Source organism: Sorex fumeus, unplaced genomic scaffold (genome assembly GCF_029834395.1).
Source record: "Sorex fumeus unplaced genomic scaffold, SorFum_2.1 ptg000092l, whole genome shotgun sequence".
NCBI lineage: Eukaryota > Metazoa > Chordata > Mammalia > Eulipotyphla > Soricidae > Sorex > Sorex fumeus.
In genome coordinates, this window is record NW_026606149.1 from 11145634 (window position 1) to 11166982 (window position 21349).

The 21349-nt window shown below is 50.7% G+C and overlaps 1 protein-coding gene across 2 annotated transcripts in view; it reads left to right on the forward strand.

The window, feature by feature from the left end:
- Positions 1–21349, forward strand: part of ATP9B (ATPase phospholipid transporting 9B (putative)) — a 124042-nt gene that overhangs the window by 51096 nt on the left and 51597 nt on the right. For both annotated transcript variants that reach the window (XM_056131486.1, XM_056131487.1), the window contains 4 exons: positions 2105–2199; positions 9390–9470; positions 16997–17072; positions 19755–19831. In XM_056131486.1, the coding sequence (XP_055987461.1) occupies positions 2105–2199; positions 9390–9470; positions 16997–17072; positions 19755–19831 (329 nt within the window). The remainder of the gene's footprint in view (positions 1–2104; positions 2200–9389; positions 9471–16996; positions 17073–19754; positions 19832–21349) is intronic.

Here is a 21349-nt window from a genome sequence, read left to right on the forward strand (position 1 = left end):
TGCTCCGGCCCATTATGAATTAGAACACAAAAAATAATACAAGTATATCCCTTAACCCATAATACCAAAGTATGTATAATCACTTCTCAAAACTCATTAGGCATGACCCTTTAATAAGGAGCTGAGGAGATTTTGCAATCAGCTGATAAAATGGATAGTTAAAAAATCTTTTCCTTAGCCAGAGATATAGCACAGTGCATAGGGCATTTGTCTTGCCTGCAGCTGACCTGGGTTCAATTCCAGGCATTCCATATTGTTTCCTAAGCCCTCCAGGAGTGATTCCTGAGCCCAGAGCCAGGAGTAAGTCCTAATCATCGCCAGACGTGGTCCAAAAACAAAAGGAAAGAACATTCTTCCCTCATTAAAGCCCACAGCCAAAGGGAAGGGGTGAGGGTGATGGAAGTCAGTGGTGAAGGAACTGCTGGGCCTGGCCGATGCCCCGGGCTGCTGTGGCCGCATCATTCATAGTGCAGGGGATGAGAAGGGATCAATGTGGACAGCAGTTGAGCCTGTGGGGGCAGAGCCCTTCCCTGCTGCCTTCCCTGTCCCGTACTTGCGCATCTGCCTCTTGTACTGAGTTCCTTTGCCCTTGAAGTTACAAGAACCCTAGTCTCTGCAGGAAAGATCCTCACTAGAGCCTAGCTGCTTAAATTGGGGGGTGAGGGGAGGTGACCCTGTGTGAGCTGAGGAAACGCAATGCAGGGTAGAAAAATCTTAAAACTGGGGCTGGAGCGATATCGGAGCAGCTCGGCCGGTTGCCTTGAATGCAGCTGATCTGAATTTGATCCCCAGCTCCCCTTGTGGCCCCCTGAACCGTCTTGGGTATGACTGTGCCTCGTGCCTTCCCACCAGCAGTGATAGGACTTCAGGAATTTGCTGCCCTTCCTTGAGTATGAAGACAAAGCCCTGAAAGACACAGTATTGCAGTGCAGCGGGAAGTCAGGCAGCCACAGAGAATCAGAGTGAGTCTAAGCTGAGCAGGGCAGAGCTGACCAGCACTTACCGTCCATTGTGAGCGAAAGGACAATGGGTAGGGCACTGGCATTGCACACGACTGACCCTGGTTCGACCCCTGGCATCCCATGTGGTCCCCGAGCCTCTCCCCGCCCCCCCCCCCCCCCGAATGATCCCTGGGTACAAAGCCAGTTGTAAGCCCTGAGCATTGCCAGGTGAGTTGGCGCACACATACATACGTACACACATACCCCAAAAACACCCTGCCCATCTGTCTTCTGAGTGGAGTCTTCAGGAAGAACCCTCTCTCCTCTCACTGTGCTGTTTGCTTTTGCTGTGACTTGCTCCTTTTTGGTCCCTAGTTTCCTGCGTTCCACTTTTCTGTTTCCTTCAGGTTGAGCATTGTAGTGAAGTGTCTGAATGCTGTTCTCCTTTCCTTCCTTGCATTTCCTCTAGTCATTTTTCTTGGTCGTTACCATGGAGATCGCCTTGAACGTCCTAAGCTGTGACTCCCATTTGGATTTATACCATTCTGAGTTCTGTAACGTACAGACACTGTGTTCGTCTACAGCTCTGGCCACCCCCTCAGTTACAGATGTCACGGAATCACGTTTGTACAGATGCAGTGAATGCCTCAGATTACGTGGCAAATGAGATTTGGAGCCACAGACCAAAGTCGGAGCAGTTCTGGCACTCTGAGACCTACGTGTCACATGTTCCTTTGCACGTCGTCGGAGCCTGGTGAATGAGAGAGAATGGAAGTGTTGTCACCCTCTGCTCCCCTGCAGGGCCCTGGGCCCTCTATGGAGCTCTGCTGCTGGGAGCCCCTCCTCGGCTTGGGATCTTCTTTCTATTTGTGTGTCTGCTTGGTATTTTTATCATTATGAAGGTGAATTAAAGACAAAAATGATCAGTGTGGTCTATGTAAAATGAGGCGCTGGTCCATACTCTACCTTAAAGATAACAGTAGCAAATAGGCAATGATTATGAAACAGGTAATGGCCGCCATCTGTGTGACAGACTCATTTTGTGAATCAGATCAAGGCTGCTAATGGATTTATTTGTTGGGGGCCTCTCTAGAGGACCTCACACTGCTGTAGCACTGGTACCTTTGTGCGGGAGTAGTGACTCTTTGTTCTCTCACCTCAAGGTTCCTGCTTTATTCGAACGGATCAGCTGGATGGAGAGACGGACTGGAAGCTGAAAGTGGCAGTGAGCTGCACGCAGAGGCTGCCGGCTCTGGGGGTGAGCGCAGGGATGTGCCAGTAGACTGGGACTCTGGGGGATGCCACAGCAGTGCTCGAGGTGACGGAGAGCGATTCCGCCTCGCTCTGAAAGGAGCCTCATGTTCCCGCAGTGACGCTGCTTGCCCAGAGCCTGTTAAGTGGGTCTGCCAGTGTGGGCACTGGCAGTCAGGAGTCTGGGAGAGCCTTCGCTTGGGCCCTTGTGGAAGGAGACCCCTGGGCCCGGGAACCTGCGTGGTGCTTGGCACGTACAGGCGTTCAGCCTTCTGGGTCTTTCATTTGTGTGACCCTCCCAGCTGAGATCTCCAACCCAGAGTTGAACAGTGGTGGGGCAGCAACTCGCCCTTGTCTCGTTGCCAGCTCGGAAAGCACGGCGTTCTGGTGTGCGGTGGTTCATCTTGAGCGGCTGTTGGGGTCTTCGAAGCTCTGTCTTTCTTTTTTTTTTTTTTTTTCAAAAAAATTTTTTTTAATTAGTGAAACACCATGAGGTACAGTTGTAGATTTACAATTTTTTGTGCTTGGGTTTCGATTATACAATGATCAGATACCCATCCCTCCACCAGTGCCCATTTTCCACCACCATGGATAATATCCCCCCCACCCCCATCCCCCCATCCCCCCTGCCTCGGTGGCAGGGCAATCCCCTGTGTTCTCTCTCTCCTTTTGGGTGCTGTGGTCTGCAAAAGAGGCATAGAGTGGCAAACATGTTCAGTCCATAGTCTACTTTCGACATGCATCTCCCCTCCTAGGAGGATCCTCCAAACACCCTTTATTTGGTGCTCCCTTCTCTATCTGAACTGCCCTTTCCTCTAGGATACCCGGCTGGCCTCTAAGTTATGGAGTAATCCTCCTGGTGCTGATCTCAGCTATTCTTGGGTATTAATCTCATACTTTGTTACTTTATATCCCCCAGATGAATGCAATCTTTCTATGTCTATCCCTCTCTTTCTGACTCATTTCGCTTAGCATGATACTTTCCATGTTGTACCACTTGTATGTAAATTTCATGACTTCATCTTTTCTAAGAGCTACATAGTACTCCATTGTGTAGATGTACCAAAGTTTCTTTAACCAGTCATCTGTTCTCGAAGGTCTTTCTTTTCTGTTGAGACCCTCTGGGCTTTTTCTTCTTTGTCTCTGCATATGGTAGTTTGTAGTTTCTTGGAACTAGCTTTCTGTCTGCTGACCAGTCCTGTGTTGTGGACTGGTGTGCAGACAGGTGCCAGGTCATTGTGTGCCAAAGTCTGGCAAAGTTCAGCAATTAGCGAGATTCTGAGGTGGCTACTGTCTTTGGTTTCACTTGAGCTGATCTCCACTCCATGTGGCATTGTAAGTCAGGACAGGTCAAGTTCCCAGTGCCTGTAGCATTTGTTCTGGTTGAACATGAAAGTATACAGCCTGAGCCAGGCCTGTCAGCACCACCTGGTGACCGGTCATTCCTTTTGCACAGACTTAAGGAGACCTGGACTAGGTTCAAGTCTAGGGAACCGTGTTCCGGGCTCAGCATGGGATTCCCGCCTGCCCTTTCTCAGCCTGTGGGTCTCAGCAGACCCAGCCCTGCCGCCTCCAGGCTGGAGATGTCTGTGCCACCCTGTTGGGGCCTTTCACCTGGCCCCTGAGGACGTAGCAGGGGACCCGGCTGCCCCCAGCCACCACGGATCCAAACAGCTTCACACCTGTGGCCCGCTGGGCGGAGTATCTCTGTGACTGTCCCTGGGCTCACTGGGCAGGCTTGAGGAGGGCCAACCCCAACCCCTGCTGCTGTTTCTGCCTGGCGATCCCCACCAAAGTCTATGGTGAGTCACAGTGGTTTAGGGGTGCTCACGCCCTGCGCTCACCCCCTCCCCCTTCTCAGCCCTTTCCTGCCCACAGACACTGCTTAGGTCTTTGGGCTGGGCCTCCTTCATGTGGCGGAATAGAGCTTTGCTGCCCCCCAACGCCAGGTACCAGCTTGCAGCTGGCCCATGGTTGCTAAAAGCAGGTGTTTTCTTTGCGGAAGTTCTTGCAGCTCCTTCACTAATACCACCAGGGCTGATGCCTGGGTTTTAGCTGCCATTCCTCCCTGGCAGATTCTCTCCTGGGTCCTTTCATTCTCTCTTGAGCACATCCTTAAGTAAGATGTGCTCAGCATTAGAACAACAAGAGCCCTTCAGAGGGGTGGAAGGTCTCCTCGAACTCTGACCTCACTTGACTGGCTTCTGGGGGTTCTCTGAAATGGACGGCTGAAACAGGTGCTCTAAACCGTGACTGACCACAGCTTGGCAGAGAGGCCAGAGTGGGAGCAAAATCGAGGTAGTAAAGAAGAAAAACCACAGAAGTACGCGGGATGTGGCTGCATTAGCATCATTTCTGGGAGCCAGGACCTGTGCTCTGAAGCCAAGGGGAGGGGGCAGGTGTCTGTCAGGGAGCGTGGTCAGCTTAGACCTGTGGTGTGCGTGTGCAGTATTGGGAGATGGCTGTGTTAGCCTGGTCGTGGATGTGTGTGTTGTTGCTGCTGTTGCTGCTGCTGCTGCTGCTGTTGTTGTTAGAGAAAGGGTGTGTCAGCCTGGTGGTGGGTTTCTGTTGGGGGAAGGCCTGTGTCAGCTTGGTGTTGCGTGCGTGTGTGTGTGTGTGTGTGTGTAGTGTTGGGGAAGGGTGTGTCAGCCTGGCTGTGTGTTTGTGTATGTAGTGTAGGGGGGAAAGTGTGTTGGCCTGATTGTCTGTATGTGTGGTGGGGGGAGGTGTTGGGGCTGTGTCAGCCTGGTCATAGGGATGTGTCAGCCTGGTTTTGCGTGTGTGGTATTGGGGGAATGTTTGTCAGTCTTCTTCTGTATGTGTGTGTGTGTGGTGTTGAGGGAAGGGTGTGTCAGCCTTCCCCCAACAGTGACCCTGATTCAGGAGCACTGTGTTCGGCATGGGTGGGGCTGTGTGGTCACCTGGAGTGAGACTTGAGCCAGCGTTTGGCCTGTGCTGTTGGGGTGCCCCCCAGGCATGAGCAGTGTCGGGGAACGACGTTTCTGCTTGCCATCGGGCACATTTATTAACAACAGTGAGGTCACAGGCATTTTCAATAAATCATGACAAGCTGATTTATTTCAAAAGATCCATATAGCAGTAAACAATACCATTTACATTTAATTAGTTTTATTGAACGAAAGGCAATTTTATTTGTAATGAACCACATGTTATGATTAAGGGTGTATTTTAATGACCTTTAAGTAATGCGGACAAATGCTACCCTTGACCTAATAGCACAGGCTCTCCTGCATTATTGAAAACTTCAGAATGATTTTTAAATTATCGTGAAAAGCTTCGAATGACAATCCCATTATCGTGCCATTATTCAGTCGTGTGGTGTCTGGTCTAGATGGAGCACGTTCCTCTGCAGTCGGGCGTGGGAGCAGGAGGTGCCAGTGGGCGTGGCTTTCCTCTCCCTTCAGATGCGAAGTGTGGCACCACAAGCTGCTTACCCAACATTCTGCTCTTGGCACCGTAGGTCTGTGTGGTCTTCGGTGCATTTCTTGTTGTGTCAGTCGGCTTCACTCAACACTGAGTGTGTGTTAGTTACCTCCTTGTCTCTGCTCCAGGTGCTGAGCTCACCGTCGTCTTCTCCCATGGACGTCACCCTGCATCCCCTGCTGCTGCTCTGTTCTTGGTTTGGGCCATACCCGGCAGAGCTCAGCGCTTCCTCCTGGCTCTGTGCTCAGGGATCTCATGGCAGTGCTTAGAGATCCTTTGGGCATGCTGGGGATTGAACGTGGGTCAGCCGTTTGCAAGGAAAGCCCTCTACCCACTCCACTATTGCCTTAGTCCTCAGATGCGTTTCTTTAAACCTTTGAGGATATCAGAGTCCAAATGGAAGCTGTGGAAAAGGGTCCAAAGGAGTAGGAGCTGGAGAGGCCTTTGGCGTGGGAATGAACGGAGGAAAGAGGCTGGACGTCTGTGAGCAAGGGAGGTGGGGGGTGGCCCTTGGAGGAGGTCTCAGCGCTCCCTCCTGGCTGCTGTCTAAGTGGCTCAGGGCACAGGAAAGCTGTGGTCCACTGCACTGTGTGTCCTCAGCTGCCAGCTCTCGGTGGTCACCTTTGCCTTATCTCCTTGCTGCTTTTGAGGGCTTGGGGTCTACCCAGCCCAGACTTACCCCCCAGGGCTGCGCTGTCCTTGGTGGAGGCTGGTGCTCTCTGGCCCAGAAGTCCTCTCAGCGTTTTCTGAGGGTATCTGCTAGCAGTGAATTCTTGCTTTAACTTATTTGAAAATAACTGTTTTCTTGAAGGGTATTTTGGCTGAACACGGAATTCTGAGTGGACAGTCCTCGAGTACTTTTTTTGGTAGGAGTACTGCTGTTTATTCAGCCACTGATTTAGCTGACCGAAGCAGGCATCAACTCCACACTACTTTTTTATTATGAAATTTTATTTTCATAAAGTTGTTCACAGTAACTGCTCACGTTCAACATTTCAGCACCAGCCCCACCACCATTACACCTTCCCACCACCATTATTTTGAATTGTCCCACTACAACCCAAGCCTGCCCCATAGGCAGATGCGAAATAATTTATTTTGTATTGCTTGTTATAAATAGTATGAGATATCAAGAGGCCGCTCCTGAAATTATAAAATTTTTTAAGTATTTGGGGTCCGGAAGCATTTCTGTGGCTTGCTGCTCTCTTCCGAGATTCGTTTGTGAGTCTATGAATCATGGCCATTAATGTCCTTAATGTGGAGCCCGGAGGCCGTTCTTGGGCGAGACTGCCAGGAAACCAGAAGGGCGGGAAGGTGGGGGGAGGTTGCCCACCCCTGACTCTGAAGCCTGGAGTTCTCAGTCACTGGTCCCGCAGACCTCGATTTTTCAGCAGATTCGTTCTCGTGGTAAGGGGCTCAGGACGAGCCTGTGAAGGTCAACTGTGAGTGTGGCAGCGATTGGGTTCTGGAGGTTTGTGGCTGCTGGGGTTCATTTGGGGCAGACAGAGAGACATACCTGCCCCCCTCTGAGGTACCTCACTGAAATCAGCCTGGCATGGGCTGAGGAGACATTTCTGCAGCATGCGTCCTTCTTCCAAGATTCATTTGTGAGTCTGGATCATGGCCATTAATGCGCTTAAATGGCCTGATTTTGATCTCTTTCGAGATTTATTTATGGGTCTCTAAAGCAAGGCCAATAAATGAGCTTATATAGCTCAGTTATTGAGCTGGAGGTGGTTTGTAGGCGTGACTCCCACATACCTAACTTTCAGCTGTTTAATTTCTTTTATTTTTTTATTTTTTGGCTTTCTTGGGTCATACCCGGCAATGCTCAGGGGTTACTTCTGGCTCTGCACTCAGGAATTACTACTCCTGGCGGTGCTCAGGGAACCGTATGGGATGCCAGGACTCGAACCCAGGTTGGCGGTGTGCAAGGCAAACACCCTCCCCGCTGTAACTGTCACTCCAGTCCCAGACAGCTTAATTTTTTGGGAAACTTGATCCCAAGTTGTTGGGGTCTGGCCAGAGGCGCAGTGGAAGTTTTGGGTCATCAGAAAACCTGAAGGCACCATCAGGCTACTGATGTACCTGCCCCGCAGGTACGGATTGACCTGCTGGGTGGCACTGTAGCCCTCCTCCAGCACTTTGAAGTATTTTGCTCCACCAAGTTCTGCTTCTGTTATTTATAATATGAGGAATTAGTTGACTTTTATATATTTTCCCCCTTTTATCTAGTGGTGTCATTTTTCTCTGGGTTATTTTGAGTTGCCATTTTTTGAGTCATGAAGCTTTGCTGTTTAAGTTATTCGTAGTTTGTTTTTGTTTTTGTTTTTTTTATCTTTATCTTTCTAAAGCCGTATGTTGATGGGTGACTGCCAGTTCAGCCTGTTTCCAGCCATTACGTCTCCCAGCACAGGGAGCCTGGGCAGTGCCTGCCCTGATGACAGAGACGCCACCTCTGCGCATTCTGCGTAGACTGCCACCTACCTGGGCCACCGCCTGCCTTGCCCGCCACCTGCTTCCCTTCACGCCACTCTCTCTGCTGCAAGTGCTCTCTACGTGCGCTCTGCACTCGTCGCCGCACCCCCACTTCCGCTCATGCCCGCGCTCTCTCCACTCCTGCACCTGCCTACTGTGGGTGCATTCTTCACAGGACTTTCTTTCAGACTTGATGTATTTCTTTCTACAATTTCCATTTCATTCTTTTAAAAATATTTTATCTTTCTGTGTTATGATTTCCTGTTAAGTAGTCTTTTTTCATGAGTCACTGTGAGATAGACACAGTTACAAAGCTGCTCCTGGTTGGGGTTCAGTCACACAAAATTCCCACCAGTATACATTTCCCACCACAACATCTCCAGTCTCCCTCCCACCCCCCTTCTCTCTTCCCCTCCCCCACTTTTTTCCTTTTAGGCACTGTGGTTTGCAGTACTACTACTGAAGGGCTGTCATGCATATCACCTTACCTACTTTCAGCACTCAGTTCTTATCCAGAGGGATCATTTCCAACTACCATTGTCATAGTGGTCCCTTCTCTATCCTACCTGCCCTCCTTCCACTTGTGGCAAGCTTCCTACCATCAGCTGTCCTCCCGGCCCTTGTTGCTACTGTCTTGGGTTATTAGTCTCATACTATGTTTTCTTACATCCCATAAATGAATACTATCATTCTATGTCTGTCCCTCTCTTTTCGACTCATTTCACTCAGCATGACACTCTCCATGTCCATCCATTTGTAAGCAAATTTCATGACTTATTTTTCCAGGTGACTTTGTAGTATTCCGTTATGTAGACGTACCCTAGTTTCTTTAACCAGATGTTTGTTCTTGGGCACTCGGGTTATTTCCAGATTCTGGCTCTTGGGAATAGTGCTGCAATGAACATAGAGGTACAGAAGGCTTTTCTGCATTATGGTTTTTGGGCCCCGAGGCTCTATTCCCAGGAGCGGTATTACTAGGTCGTTTGGAAGCTCAATTTCTTGTTTTTTTTTTGAGAAATGTCCATCTTGGATGTCAGGTAACTCATGTGTGCACACCTGCAGGCCCCCTCCCATACCAGCGTGGGGGCCAGTGACACATTGTCCTTGGCTTGAGAGACATCGTCACAGAGCTCTGGAGCTTGAAAACTCTCATTTCTAGTCTTCCTGCACCCAGAGTATAAGTCAGCCGTCACTGTCATAGTAATGTAAGAAAAAGTCACTGGTGGTGAACGCTTGCCAGCGATGATGGGTCGGTCTGGGCTTCTTGTCTTTCAGGACCTCTTCTCGATCAGTGCATACGTCCATGCGCAGAAGCCACACCTGGACATTCATAGTTTTGAAGGCACCTTTACCCGGGTGAGTGAGCCCTGTCCCTTAGTGGGCGTATGGTCGTGGGAGGACCAGCCTTCCGACTGCCGCCTCCCCGTCTTGGTCCCTTGGTGACGGGCTTGTGGATGTGTCTCCACATCAGCAGTTCAGAGTGCAGGTTAGGAGAAGGGCACTTGGCAGACAGAATCAGGTGGGTTTCCATCAGACTGGGACAAAGGCTGTGTGAGATCAGGGTTTCGAGCAGGAAGGGTTCAGTCTGCTTCAGGACCCAGTTGGCCAGGACCTGGGGAGCAGAGTGAGAACGGGGCTGCTGCAGCAGCAGCATGGGCCGACGCTGTCTCTGCCATGTCCTGCTCCCTGCGGGCTGGCCCTCTGCTCTGTTCATGGAGCTCAGGTCAGAGTTTCCAGGTGGTGATGAGAGGCTGAGAAGCTGGGCCACGCCCGTGCTGATCTTCACAGGAACAGTGAAGGGAACGAAGTGCATAGACAGGACAGAGTCCCCAGACGGAGGCTCAGTGCAGGGCTTGGCTTGGCCCTGCCCTCTGATGCGCCACTCCCTGCCTCCAGGGGTGGCATCTCAGCAGGGTGGGGGCGCAGCTCTTAACCAGTGCTGTCTCACATCTCTCCAGGCTGCTTCTCACAAGCTCTTAGTCCACTCGTTGTAAAGATTCCTCTCCTGACCCCTAAATTGCTAAAGATGAGAGTCTTGGAGGGAAGGAGAAAGTACCAGATGACTGATTCTGTGCCTGCACTCGCTGTGGCCACTGAAGGACTTGGCTCCTGCTTGTCGAGCCGGAGAGAGACGAGGGAGCAGCACCGCAGGCAGCCTGTCGAGCCCGGGGACGCGCGTGAAGAGCGCTCCACAGGCAAGCCCTGTGCCCATGTCAGGAGCGGCGCTCCCCGGGCCGTGCAAGCATCCATGTCACTCACGGTTCCGAACAGAGTCGTTCGCTCAGAGCCTGGGGTTTGAAGCTGTCACTGATTTGCAGTAGTATTCGTGTTCCTTTCACATCCTATCCCAGTCAGTCATTTTTATGATGCGTCTGTGCTGCGATTCCTTTCGCAGGCCACATATCATCATGCATGTCTTTTCCAATAAAAAAAAAATCCTCTTAAAAGGCAAATCTCTATTGTTTGTTAAATAGGGTAGCTATTGAGCAAACAGCTTGAAACTGTAACATTCTGCATTCTCCCTTGGAAGGCAGATTTTATCTTTTTAAACTATATAATGTTAAGGCGGTGGGACTCCAAAGAGAAAGTTACTTAGAGATAATTTCTCTCCCATCTTCCCAGTCTTTATTCTGTGCTATATGAGATTAGTAAATAGCTATCCTTGACAATAATTTTCTTGATATTAGAAAAATGTTTAATTTTAAAGTCCGTCATTGTTATTACAGAAGCAGAAAGAAACAGCACAGATACTGTGGTTTCTTCAGCACAGATTGTGTTAGACAAAGCCTTTGCGTGATGAAAGAGTCGCAGGAAAGTAATGGGAACACCCACTTACATTTCTGAAGCTGAATTGCATAGGCCCTTTTATTCCCAGTTCAGAAGCCTTTATACCATTTTTATACTTTCTGTTGCCCCTTGTTTTTCTTGGAGTTGACATAATGGGAATACTGTGCCAGAAGACACATGCTTCATCGTTTCAGCTCCGTGTTGGACGGGACCATCGAGAAGTCCTGACTTGCTTGTGCTGCTGTGGCAGATGGATAGCGACTGGTGGCAGGGGCGGGCCCTGAGGAGCCCTCATAGTGTACAGGGGGGGGGGGGGGGGCGGGGGGCGCTGCCCCTAACCAGCAGGGCCAGCACCACAGGGATACAGAGAAGCTGGAGGCTGCCAGCAGTTCGACAAAGAGCCTGCACAGTTCTCGGAGCACCCACTGACCGCTTCTGTGCTCATGTTCTGCCCTGCACGCAACCAGGAGCGTTCAGGAACTCAGCATAGAGCCGGCAGGGCTGAGTAAGTCCTCAGAACATGCATGGTCACAGATGGTGAAATGAAGCCCAGTTAGGCATCGTTTCAGAACTTGCCCACCACTTTGGGCCCTTCAGGGCTTCGGAGCCTCCTGAGATGCTGGCCTCTGGTTCAGGTGCTGGGAGCAAGGTGAGCCGAGGCTTTCTGGGAGCAAGGTGAGCCGAGGCTTTCTCCATCTTTGGGGGATGGGAAGACAAGGAGCGGGCAGGAGGCTGAGCCCACCGGGGACAGTGGAAGGGATAGCAGCGGGGAGGTGACTTGGATCGGTTTAGGACTGACTCACAAGTGAAAGAGACTAATGTATCAGAGCATCAAATCTAGCAAATGCTTTCCAAGTCGTTAGCAGAGTGGCTATGATTTATATGCCGGGAAATGTTTGATGAGTGAGTGGAAAGAAAACATCAATAACGTAAGCCCATTTCTTATAGGAGTCTTCAGAGCTGTGTTTTCTGGTTGCTTTCTTTGTTGTCTTCAAGAAGTCTATTAGCAGAGGGTCAGTTTCCAGTGACTTGCAATCTGGGGACAGGGTGGGGCTCGGTGATCAAGTACAGACCTCGCAGGCTGATGGGTTCAGTCCCCCGCACCCCCCCCCCCCACACACACACACAGCATGGGTGAATAAGCACAGATTTGCTTGGAGATGACATATCTCACACACACACACACACACACACACACACACACCCCATGGGTGAATGAGCACAAATTTGCTTGGAGATGTCAGCTTGAGAAGTCACCAGTCAGGACAGTGTAGGGCTTGTTACTCTGAGGAAAGAGAGGTGACCCACTGCCATGAGTGGCTTCTCTTTGGGTACTACCCCCTACGGGAACCTGAGGCAAGCCACCTCCTCTCACCAAATCGCAACAAGCACTTATGACTCGAAGGAGAAAAGTTCTCATATCGTAATATTTTCTCTCTGAGCATAGATATAAAAATGTCAAAATAAAACTGGCTATACACTACTGCTATGTGACACCGATTAGCAATGTAAGATTTCAGGGACAGAAATTCAGAGTAGTGCTATGTTTGTTGTATGCTTGGTTTTGGTTTTAGGTCAATACCCAGTGGCGCTCAAGGTTGTTCCTGGCTTTGTGCTCAGGGACCCGATGTGTGTATGTGTGTGTGTGTGTGTGTGTGTGTGTGTGTGTGTGTGTGTGTAGGGGGAGTCCAGCCAGACTCAGCTGTGTGCAGGCAAGCACCTAAGCCCCCGCACTCACTCCAGCCCTGTCGTACCATTTTTAAAGGGCATTTGGAGAGAAATGGCACCTTCCTACATACACACATCCATACAGATACCAGGGTGGACCAGAGAGACACTGCAAGGGTAAGGCCGTGTCTTGTATACATCAGACCTGCCAGGACTCCTGAGTACCACCAGGTGTGACCCAACCCCCATTTCATTTAGGTTGCTGCTGCTGTTTGGAGCCAGACTACACAGTGCTCAGGGCTGTCTCCTGCCACTGCTCTCAGAGACCGTATGTGGTGCTAGGCAGTGAACTGGGTCAGCTGTAGGCAAGATAAGCTCCTTAACCACTGTAGTTTCTCTGGTCCTCTGTGTAGGGATCTACATTGATTTTACAAGGGTAAGAATCTGTAGTTTACTTTTCCGTGTTTTCTTCGACTGTGACTGTAATTGGCCTCCTGAAGGACAACAGGAAGTGCCCCTCTTGGATATGGAGCGTGTTGGTAAGGGCAGCCATTCCTTCTCACTATCTGGTATAATTGAAGCGCAGTACAGAGCCCTCAGCCCCCGTTCTGCCAGGAGAGTTTGGGCATCCATCGAGTGTGTCTAGATTTGCACTGGTCATACTCGTGTTTGGGGTTTGTAAGAATTTACCTGTTGTGACAGTTGCTCAGAGTTTTATCAAAATAATTTTTATTTCTAGAGAACTGTACTCATGCTATTTTCTGATTTTGGCCCATTTAGATTGATTCATCGATCTAACAAATTGTCAGTTTTGTTCATCTTCTCAAAACATCTTCTTCTGCCTTTAAATTCTTTTTTTCTGTTTTCCGGTCTTGATTTCAGGTATCTCTGTTCTCATCTGTCTTTTCCTCCAACCTCTGCTCACTTTGGATTTAACTTATTCTTTTCCTAATTTGAGTTGAGGTGAGCCTCTTCCTTGAACCTGCCCTTCCTTCCTCGGAGGGGATCCTTTCCAGCTGCCTCCGGGAAGTTTGGGGGTGGTATGTGTTAGAACCTGCCTCCACATTCTTCCACATTCTCTGGGGATCTTGTCATCATTCACTGGTTGGTTGTTAGAAAGTGTGTTGGTCAGATTTTGCCATTTCGTGGTTTTCCACTTCTCTTCCTGGTTCCCAACATCCCCATCACAGTCAGATCAGATACTTAGTACTGTATGCCTGTCTTAATCTCTCAGATCAGTTTTGGAGCCATGTCCTGGCACACCTAGGACACCCCAGCCCAGCCCCACCCCTTCCACTACTCTCTCAGTTACTCTGTGCATGTTATGTGCCTCCGTCTCTCTTTTCAGCCCGTCTGACCCTTGGATCTAAAGCCAGTTCTTGATGGCAGCACAGAGCTGCACCCGGAGCTTCTGCCCATCTGTCTTCTGAGTGGAGTCTTCAGGAAGAACCCTCTCTCCTCTCACTGTGCTGTTTGCTTTTGCTGTGACTTGCTCCTTTTTGGTCCCTAGTTTCCTGCGTTCCACTTTTCTGTTTCCTTCAGGTTGAGCATTGTAGTGAAGTGTCTGAATGCTGTTCTCCTTTCCTTCCTTGCATTTCCTCTAGTCATTTTTCTTGGTCGTTACCATGGAGATCGCCTTGAACGTCCTAAGCTGTGACTCCCATTTGGATTTATACCATTCTGAGTTCTGTAACGTACAGACACTGTGTTCGTCTACAGCTCTGGCCACCCCCTCAGTTACAGATGTCACGGAATCACGTTTGTACAGATGCAGTGAATGCCTCAGATTACGTGGCAAATGAGATTTGGAGCCACAGACCAAAGTCGGAGCAGTTCTGGCACTCTGAGACCTACGTGTCACATTTTCCTTTGCACGTCGTCGGAGCCTGGTGAATGAGAGAGAGAGTGGAAGTGTTGTCACCCTCTGCTCCCCTGCAGGGCCCTGGGCCCTCTGTCTGGGGGGCCCCTCCTCGACTGTGGCTATTGGGGATTGTCATCCTTTCCTCGTGGTCTTTTCAGATGTGCAGTTCAGGCTGGGGGCTGTAGTTCAGACAGTGGCCGTACCAGCACAGCCGAGAGTCCCGTGCAGGAGAACCGGTTCTCTCCTCCTGTGCTTTACTCAGACTCACACTTGCACAGCTCAACCGTCTTGTCTCAGCTTTGCCACTAACTGCTGAGTTCCTCTAATGAACTTTGCCTTTGTTCTCAGCGTCTGAATTTCTTTAGATTTCAGCTCATGCTTGCTTGCTTACCTTTCTTTTTCTTTCTTTCTTTCTTTCTTTCTTTCTTTCTTTCTTTCCTTCCTTCCTTCCTTCCTTCTTCCTTTCTCTCAGTCTCTTTCTTCCTTCTTCCTTCCTTCTTTCTTCCTTTCTTTCATTTTTATTGAATATCTGTGAGAAAGACCATTACAAAGCTGTCATGATTTGGGTTTCAGTCACACGGTGATCCAACATCCAGCACCCATCCCCCACCAGTGCACACCTCCCACCACCAATGTCCCCCCTCTCCCTCACACCATCTGCCTCCCACCCAGCCTTCCTCTGTGGCAGGTATCCCTCCTCCCTCTCTCCTTTTGTGCATTATGGTTTGCAATACGATACTAAAAGGTCATCGTGTATGTTCAGGGCATTCAGTATGTTTATCAGGAAGGTATGGCTGAAATGACTTTTTTAATTGGTGGCACCTTTTTAACTGGGTGTGGATATGACTGCCGAGGCTTCCGGAAGTACAGAGAGGAGGGGGGAGGGGGAAGGTGGCACATCCCGATCCCAAGAAAGCCTGGAGATTTCGGTCACAAGACCCGCATACCCGAATTTTCAGCAGTTTGTATCTTGGTGAGGTTCACCCTGAGACAGTCTAGGCCTGCTGGGGCATGGTGGTGATTTGGATTGTAGAAGCAAGTGGCTGCCAGGGCTTCTGTTGGGTGGACACCAGGCTGATCTGCTCCCCTCCAATTTACCTCGATCTGTTCAGCCTTGAGCAAGTCCGAGATTAACTGTGGCTTTTGATCTATTTTAGATTTATTTATGGGTCTCTGAAGCAAGGCTGATAAATGAGCTTGTACAGCTGCGCCAGAGGTGGTTTGTGGGCATGGCTCCCCAATACCTAACTTTTGGCCATTTAATTTCTCAGAAAACTTGGTCCCGAGTTGTTGGAATCTGGGTGGAGGCACAGCAGCAATTTGGGGGCCTGAAGGCACCGTCAGGCTGCTGATGCGCTCGACCTGCGGGCACAGGCTGACCTCTGGTGGCTCTGCACCCCCGCGTTTCTTTTCTTATTGACATCTGTTTCTTTATTGGGGGGGGGAGGGGGATGGGACTGGCCCACACTTGTGGCTTTGGGCCTGTTCCTGGCTCTGCTCAGGAGCGGCTTGTGGTGGTGCTCATGGGACCACGGGCCCCTGCAAGGCAAATCAGTCCCATGAACCATCTGCCCCCACCACTGTTCGATTTTCAGTCATTATTTGTCTTGACTTTTCCCATCTTGCTTTTTTGAGCTTCTTTTTGTTGTTCTGAGTCTCTGTCTAGCAGAGTGTGTCCTGGGGTGGAGCCTGGCCCCAGGTACAGTTGGGAAGCGCTTTCTGTTTGTTCATTTAAAGATGGATTTCCAGGAGATGTGACCTAAACTGGGTTGTGCCAAATAATTCAGGGACACTCTGTCCTGTAGACCTGCCCTTCAGCCTTTCCCATGACCTGTAGGTTCCTTAGCCAGACTGGACTTGTTCTAAAGGCTGCGTTTACCTTCTGACTTCTCATTGCCTTTAGGTTAGACATTGTTGAGTCTGGAGATGAAATTTGTCTTCTTGCTGTTCCTTTAGTTGTTTGGGGGCTTTCTGTGGTGCTTTATTCCATCGCACGCTATCCATGCTGAGGGCCAGTGAGGGGTAGACCCACCGTCTTCTTGGTTTTTTTCCGAGTCTTGCTGTGGCACATGTGGTCACGGTCTACCTTTTCTTCCACGCACTTTCAGGTGTGTTCGGACATCCAGCTGGTTGCATGTGCGGAAGCGGGAGACCTGGAGGGAGGGTTGTTGCCCTGTCCCCCGGAAGCAACTGCGGGGGGGAGATAACTCAGAAGCAGCAGCTCGGCCGGTTCCTTGAGTCTGAAGCTGGACCCTTTGCCCACCCTGCCTCCCCGCTGCAGGCTGCTCAGGGAGCAGGTGCTGGGAGCTGTCAGGAAGCTGCTGCTGTGCTGTAAGCGCTCAAGTCGCCCCAGGTTCACCAGTTGATGCCCTGCCCTCGCCAGAGTTGCGCCTCACTGGAGCAGACATGGCCTGTGTCCCTGCTCTGCCCACCACCCCGAGTCTGTCTAACCCCCCGACCCCGCTGCCCCCAAGACCTGCTCCTGCTCTCCTTCAAGCTGGCCACTGGTGCTGTTGGTGTCCTGGCTGTGGAGCACACCGCTGACTTGCTCTCTCCTCTCTGACAGGAGGACACAGACCCGCCTGTTCACGAGAGCCTCGGCATAGAGAACACCTTGTGGGCGAGCACTGTGGTGGCATCAGGTAAGACTCGCACCTGCAGAGGATGCCTGCTCACTGGCCTAGGGGCCTCACCCACTGGGCAGTGCCTTCCCGAGCGACCCCACGAGCTTGGGGCCGCATAGGGGCTTGGAGGCCCTTTACCCAGAGAATGGCCCAACCGTCTGTGTAGGGACCCAGATGAGAGGGTTTCGTTTCTCCAAGGTGGAGTTTGGGGATGTTGGAGCGTTTCTCGTGGAGGCACAGGGAGTCGCTCCAACGTCTCCTTTAGAAAGTGCTTTTCTCTGGGAGCTCTTGAACTCGAAACGGTCAGCTGCAACTGACCAGAGCAGAGCAGAGGGCCTGGTGAGGTCGTGGGCACAGCCCGGCACGTCGTGGCGCGCAATGTAGTGTCCTGACTCCTGTGCCTTTCGCATGACACTGCAGCACATGCGAGACCTGCCCTGGGCTTAGGACACTTCATGGCACTTGGTGCTCAGGACCAAGGACAGAGGCGCCCCCAGAAGATGCCACCGATTTGTGCCCTAGGCTCTCCTTGAACCTTGACAAGGGCCATCCTGGCCGGGGTTTTCCTCGAATTTCTCCAAGGAAGAGCCTGTGAGTCGCTGTCTGGAGCCCAGAGGGCTGAGGGCAGGTGGGCGCCTCAGAGGCACGGAGCAGGACCAGTAGGAGGACCCTGTGAGAGTCTCGAATCTCTTGGAATAAACCAAGACAGCTGGGCATGTGCCCTGGTGCTGCGGCAGGAAGGCCCGTGTGGGTCCAGACTCCAGGAGAGAGGCCGGAGAGGGGCCAGTGCCTGCACCAGGGGCCCAGGCACTCTGCAGAGAAATGAGCACCAGGACTTCCCTGTCCAGTGCAGGGAGGCCGCTGGCCCACACCCCTCTCCTGTGAGTGTGTGTCTGCTGAGCTGGTCCTGACCACTGAGTGTGTGTCTGCTCAGCCTGACCCGTGAGTGTGTGTCTGCTGGGCTGGCCCTAACTCGTGAGTGTGTGTCTGCTCACTCTGTCCCTAACCTGTGAGTGTGTGTCTGCTTGGTCTGTCCCTGTCCCATGACTGTGTGTCGGTTGGACTGGCGCTGACTTGGAAGTGTGTGTACGAGAGCCTTTGTGTACAAAGAAAATGTCATGGAGACCCTTGAAATACGTGTGTTTCAGGTTTCTTATGCAGTCGTGTTCATTCCATCTCTCTGAGCACAGTATTCCTTCAGTCCTGTCTCCTGGGACTTTGGAATGTCCTGCCAGCTTGCCGTGGGTCCTGCTCAGGCACACCTGGGTTGGAGGGGATGGCGTCTAGCCTTCCTAGACATGACTGTTCTGGTACTAAGATTAATTTCCAGTTGGTCAACTTTTATTTGTGTGTGTACTTAGGACTGTCAACTTCTGCTTCGATTATGTCATACTTATTTGGCAAAACAGGAAGAAATGAATCAGATCATTTTTAACATTTTACTTTGCCGACAGAAGAATTGTATGGCATTTTGGAAAGGTTTTTAGTGGTTTGGCTAGGGAGTCTTTCTCTGTATCTAAATGTGCACTGTCGTGAACCCATACGGGGAGTTCGTTTGGATGGTAGCGGAGGAGGTGTAGCTGCACAGTAGGTGTCATCTGTGCCGAGGGTCGCTCTGCATGTGAACATCAGGGTCCAGCCCCCCACTGGCCCGCGACCCACAGCAGAGGAAGAAGAGACATGCCCTCTGCATCCAGCATGCCCATACCCGGTACCCAAGGCTCTGTGGGGAAAGCCGAGCCACTTCTGTGTGCAGTCACAGAGTTCAGGAGCTCAGGCAGCACTGCAGAGCGGGGATACAGAGTGAACACTAAGACTGTGTCTCACCTTTGGACTCTGGGGAGACTCGGAGCGGACAGGACCAGGTTCATGTCCCCCACGGCTCTTCCCTCCTTCCCAGAGATGGTTTTCGTGGAGCTTAGTAACCTAGGGTCATTCTGTGGTTATTTGAAAAGTATACGTGTTTGTTTTGGGGCCACACCCAGTGTTCAGAGCTTACTCCTGGCAGGTCTCAGGGTACTGGATGGGGTCCCAGGGCTCAAACTCGGGCCAGCTGCATGTAAGGCAAGCACCCTACCACTGTCTTGTCATTCCTGTCCCCAGGGTATGTTACTCTTTCACCTTAGGTTTGATCAGCCATAAACTTACATCTTGACATCTACAATTGGGAAACCAGCCTTTCAGGAGATGTAAATAAGAGGAATTGGCCTTGTGCAGAAGTTGAATCAGGCACGCCTTCTGGTGGTTTCTCTGGTTCTCCCCTGCATTCACACTGCAATTGTATGCCAGCTGTAGCTCTGGCTGGTCGCGGGCTTCCAGGAGGGCTGGTGGGAGGGCCCAGAGCACCTGTGTCAGTGGCCTGCCTGGTTTTGCAGGTGACATGGTGAGTCCATAGTGACAAAGGGAGCCTCTCTACCTTGAACTTCGGGGCTCAGCATCTCAGTGCAGTGGAAATAATTATAGCGCACTTTCTGATATTCTGGGTAGGTGGATTTGTATTGCTGAAGAAATTTGACTTTCACAAAGTTCCTTTGGAAAGATGAGATTAGATTTTCTTAAACTAGCCGAACTAAATAAGCTGTTAAATATTTTTGCAAAATTAAATAATGTGCTTTCCATCCAAACCGTTAATTAGAAAGTATAATCTCTGTGCTTACTCTTGAAAGGATTTCTGTAAGGTCCACTTTCATGTTTCCGCAGGTACTGTAATAGGTGTTGTCATTTATACTGGAAAAGAAACTCGAAGTGTAATGAACACATCCAATCCCAAAAACAAGGTAGGCTAGATAAGGGTCTCTCCCTGCAAGCCCCCTTCCTTCCAGGGACACGCACGTGCCTGGGAGCAGCCGGCCTTCTCCCTAGTGGACATTTGCACAGACTTTCGGGATGTTGCTGATTGGGACAGTGGGTTCTCTGCGTTTCCCTCATAATGTACACTTACTGAAGAATTCCCAAAAGAACCCTTTTTTGGTAAATCAAAGTTTTCTGCTTCTCTTAGATTTTCATTGTGAAATACAGAATTCATCCATAATCTGACAGCTCATTGTATGCCTCAGTTTCCCTTCAGTGCATTTATCTTAGCTTTTGGGCTCTTTATTTTTATATTGACGGTGCTCTTTTAGGGGAAGGAGTGTGTTCACATGGTCAGTGGTATGTTGATAAAGTAGTTTAAGTTTTTGCTGTTCTGGAAGAAGCAAAATACTGAAAATCCAATTTTAGTTTTAAAGATTATCTTCGTGTTTTATTCCTGAAATCGTTATTCTTGAATCCACATGTGGCTGCAAGTCCAGCTGATCAGACACCGGGCTGTCCCTCGTTGCGTGTGCCACACACCAGGTCTCTGTACTCTGGGGCCTGCTTGTGGCTTGCCAGGTGGCACCAGGGGCACAGTCTGTGACACATGAGCCAGACCGAGTCTTCTGGGGCCTGCACTCTGCTCGGCAGTCTGTCAGAAAGGCGGGCTTTTGCAGATCTCACCACGGCAGCAGTGATGAAGCGGTTCCTTGGGAAGACCATTTCCAAGACAAGTTGTATCCCCTCTACCCCCACCCCCACCCCCCACCCCAACTACTAATAAAAAACAGTTGTTCTTTCTCTGTGAAAGGGAGAGTTCCTGACTGCTTTCCTGCCAGTGCTTAAGGAGGGACATTCCATCCACCAGGCCTGGAACCGGGAGCACTGTGCAGTCAGGGAGGAGCCATGGGGGGGTGAGGGGGGACATGGAGACTGACCTCGTGGGCTTATATGGCAGCCTGGTATAGTTGGAACAGAGTCAGCGTGCCCTTTCTGCTCTGGTCAGCTACACCTGGGGCGGGGGAGAGGTGGTGCGGGGGCGGTCTTCAGTAAGGTCGCACAAGGTAACCAGAGCGATCTTTGGTAAGCTAGTGGCACCCGCAGAGTGATGTGAGTGATGTATTTTCTGTACAGAGCAGTCAGTTCTTTTCTTTCACAAGCCAAACTAGGATGTTTCCGTGCACATGCAAATTGAAGGTTTGCTCTGTGTGCTGTTATTGGAGGGCAGGTTTTAAGTATGAAGTACGAGATAGTAAAGGACGGCCCTGCCCTTTGCCCCTCTGTCCTGGTTCTCCCCTTTCCCTGGCCTCTCCTCACTCTGCACTTGGCCCTGTTCTCTTCTCATTCCTTTCCTGCGTGGCTGAACCCAGCTGCCACTGTTATGGCGTCTGCCTGGGCGAGTGGCTTCATCTGCTGTTTTTGTTGGGGCCATACCGGGGTTGAACTCTGGACCTCCTGCATGAAGAGCATGCGTCAATTCATGTCTCCAGGCCAGCTCCATC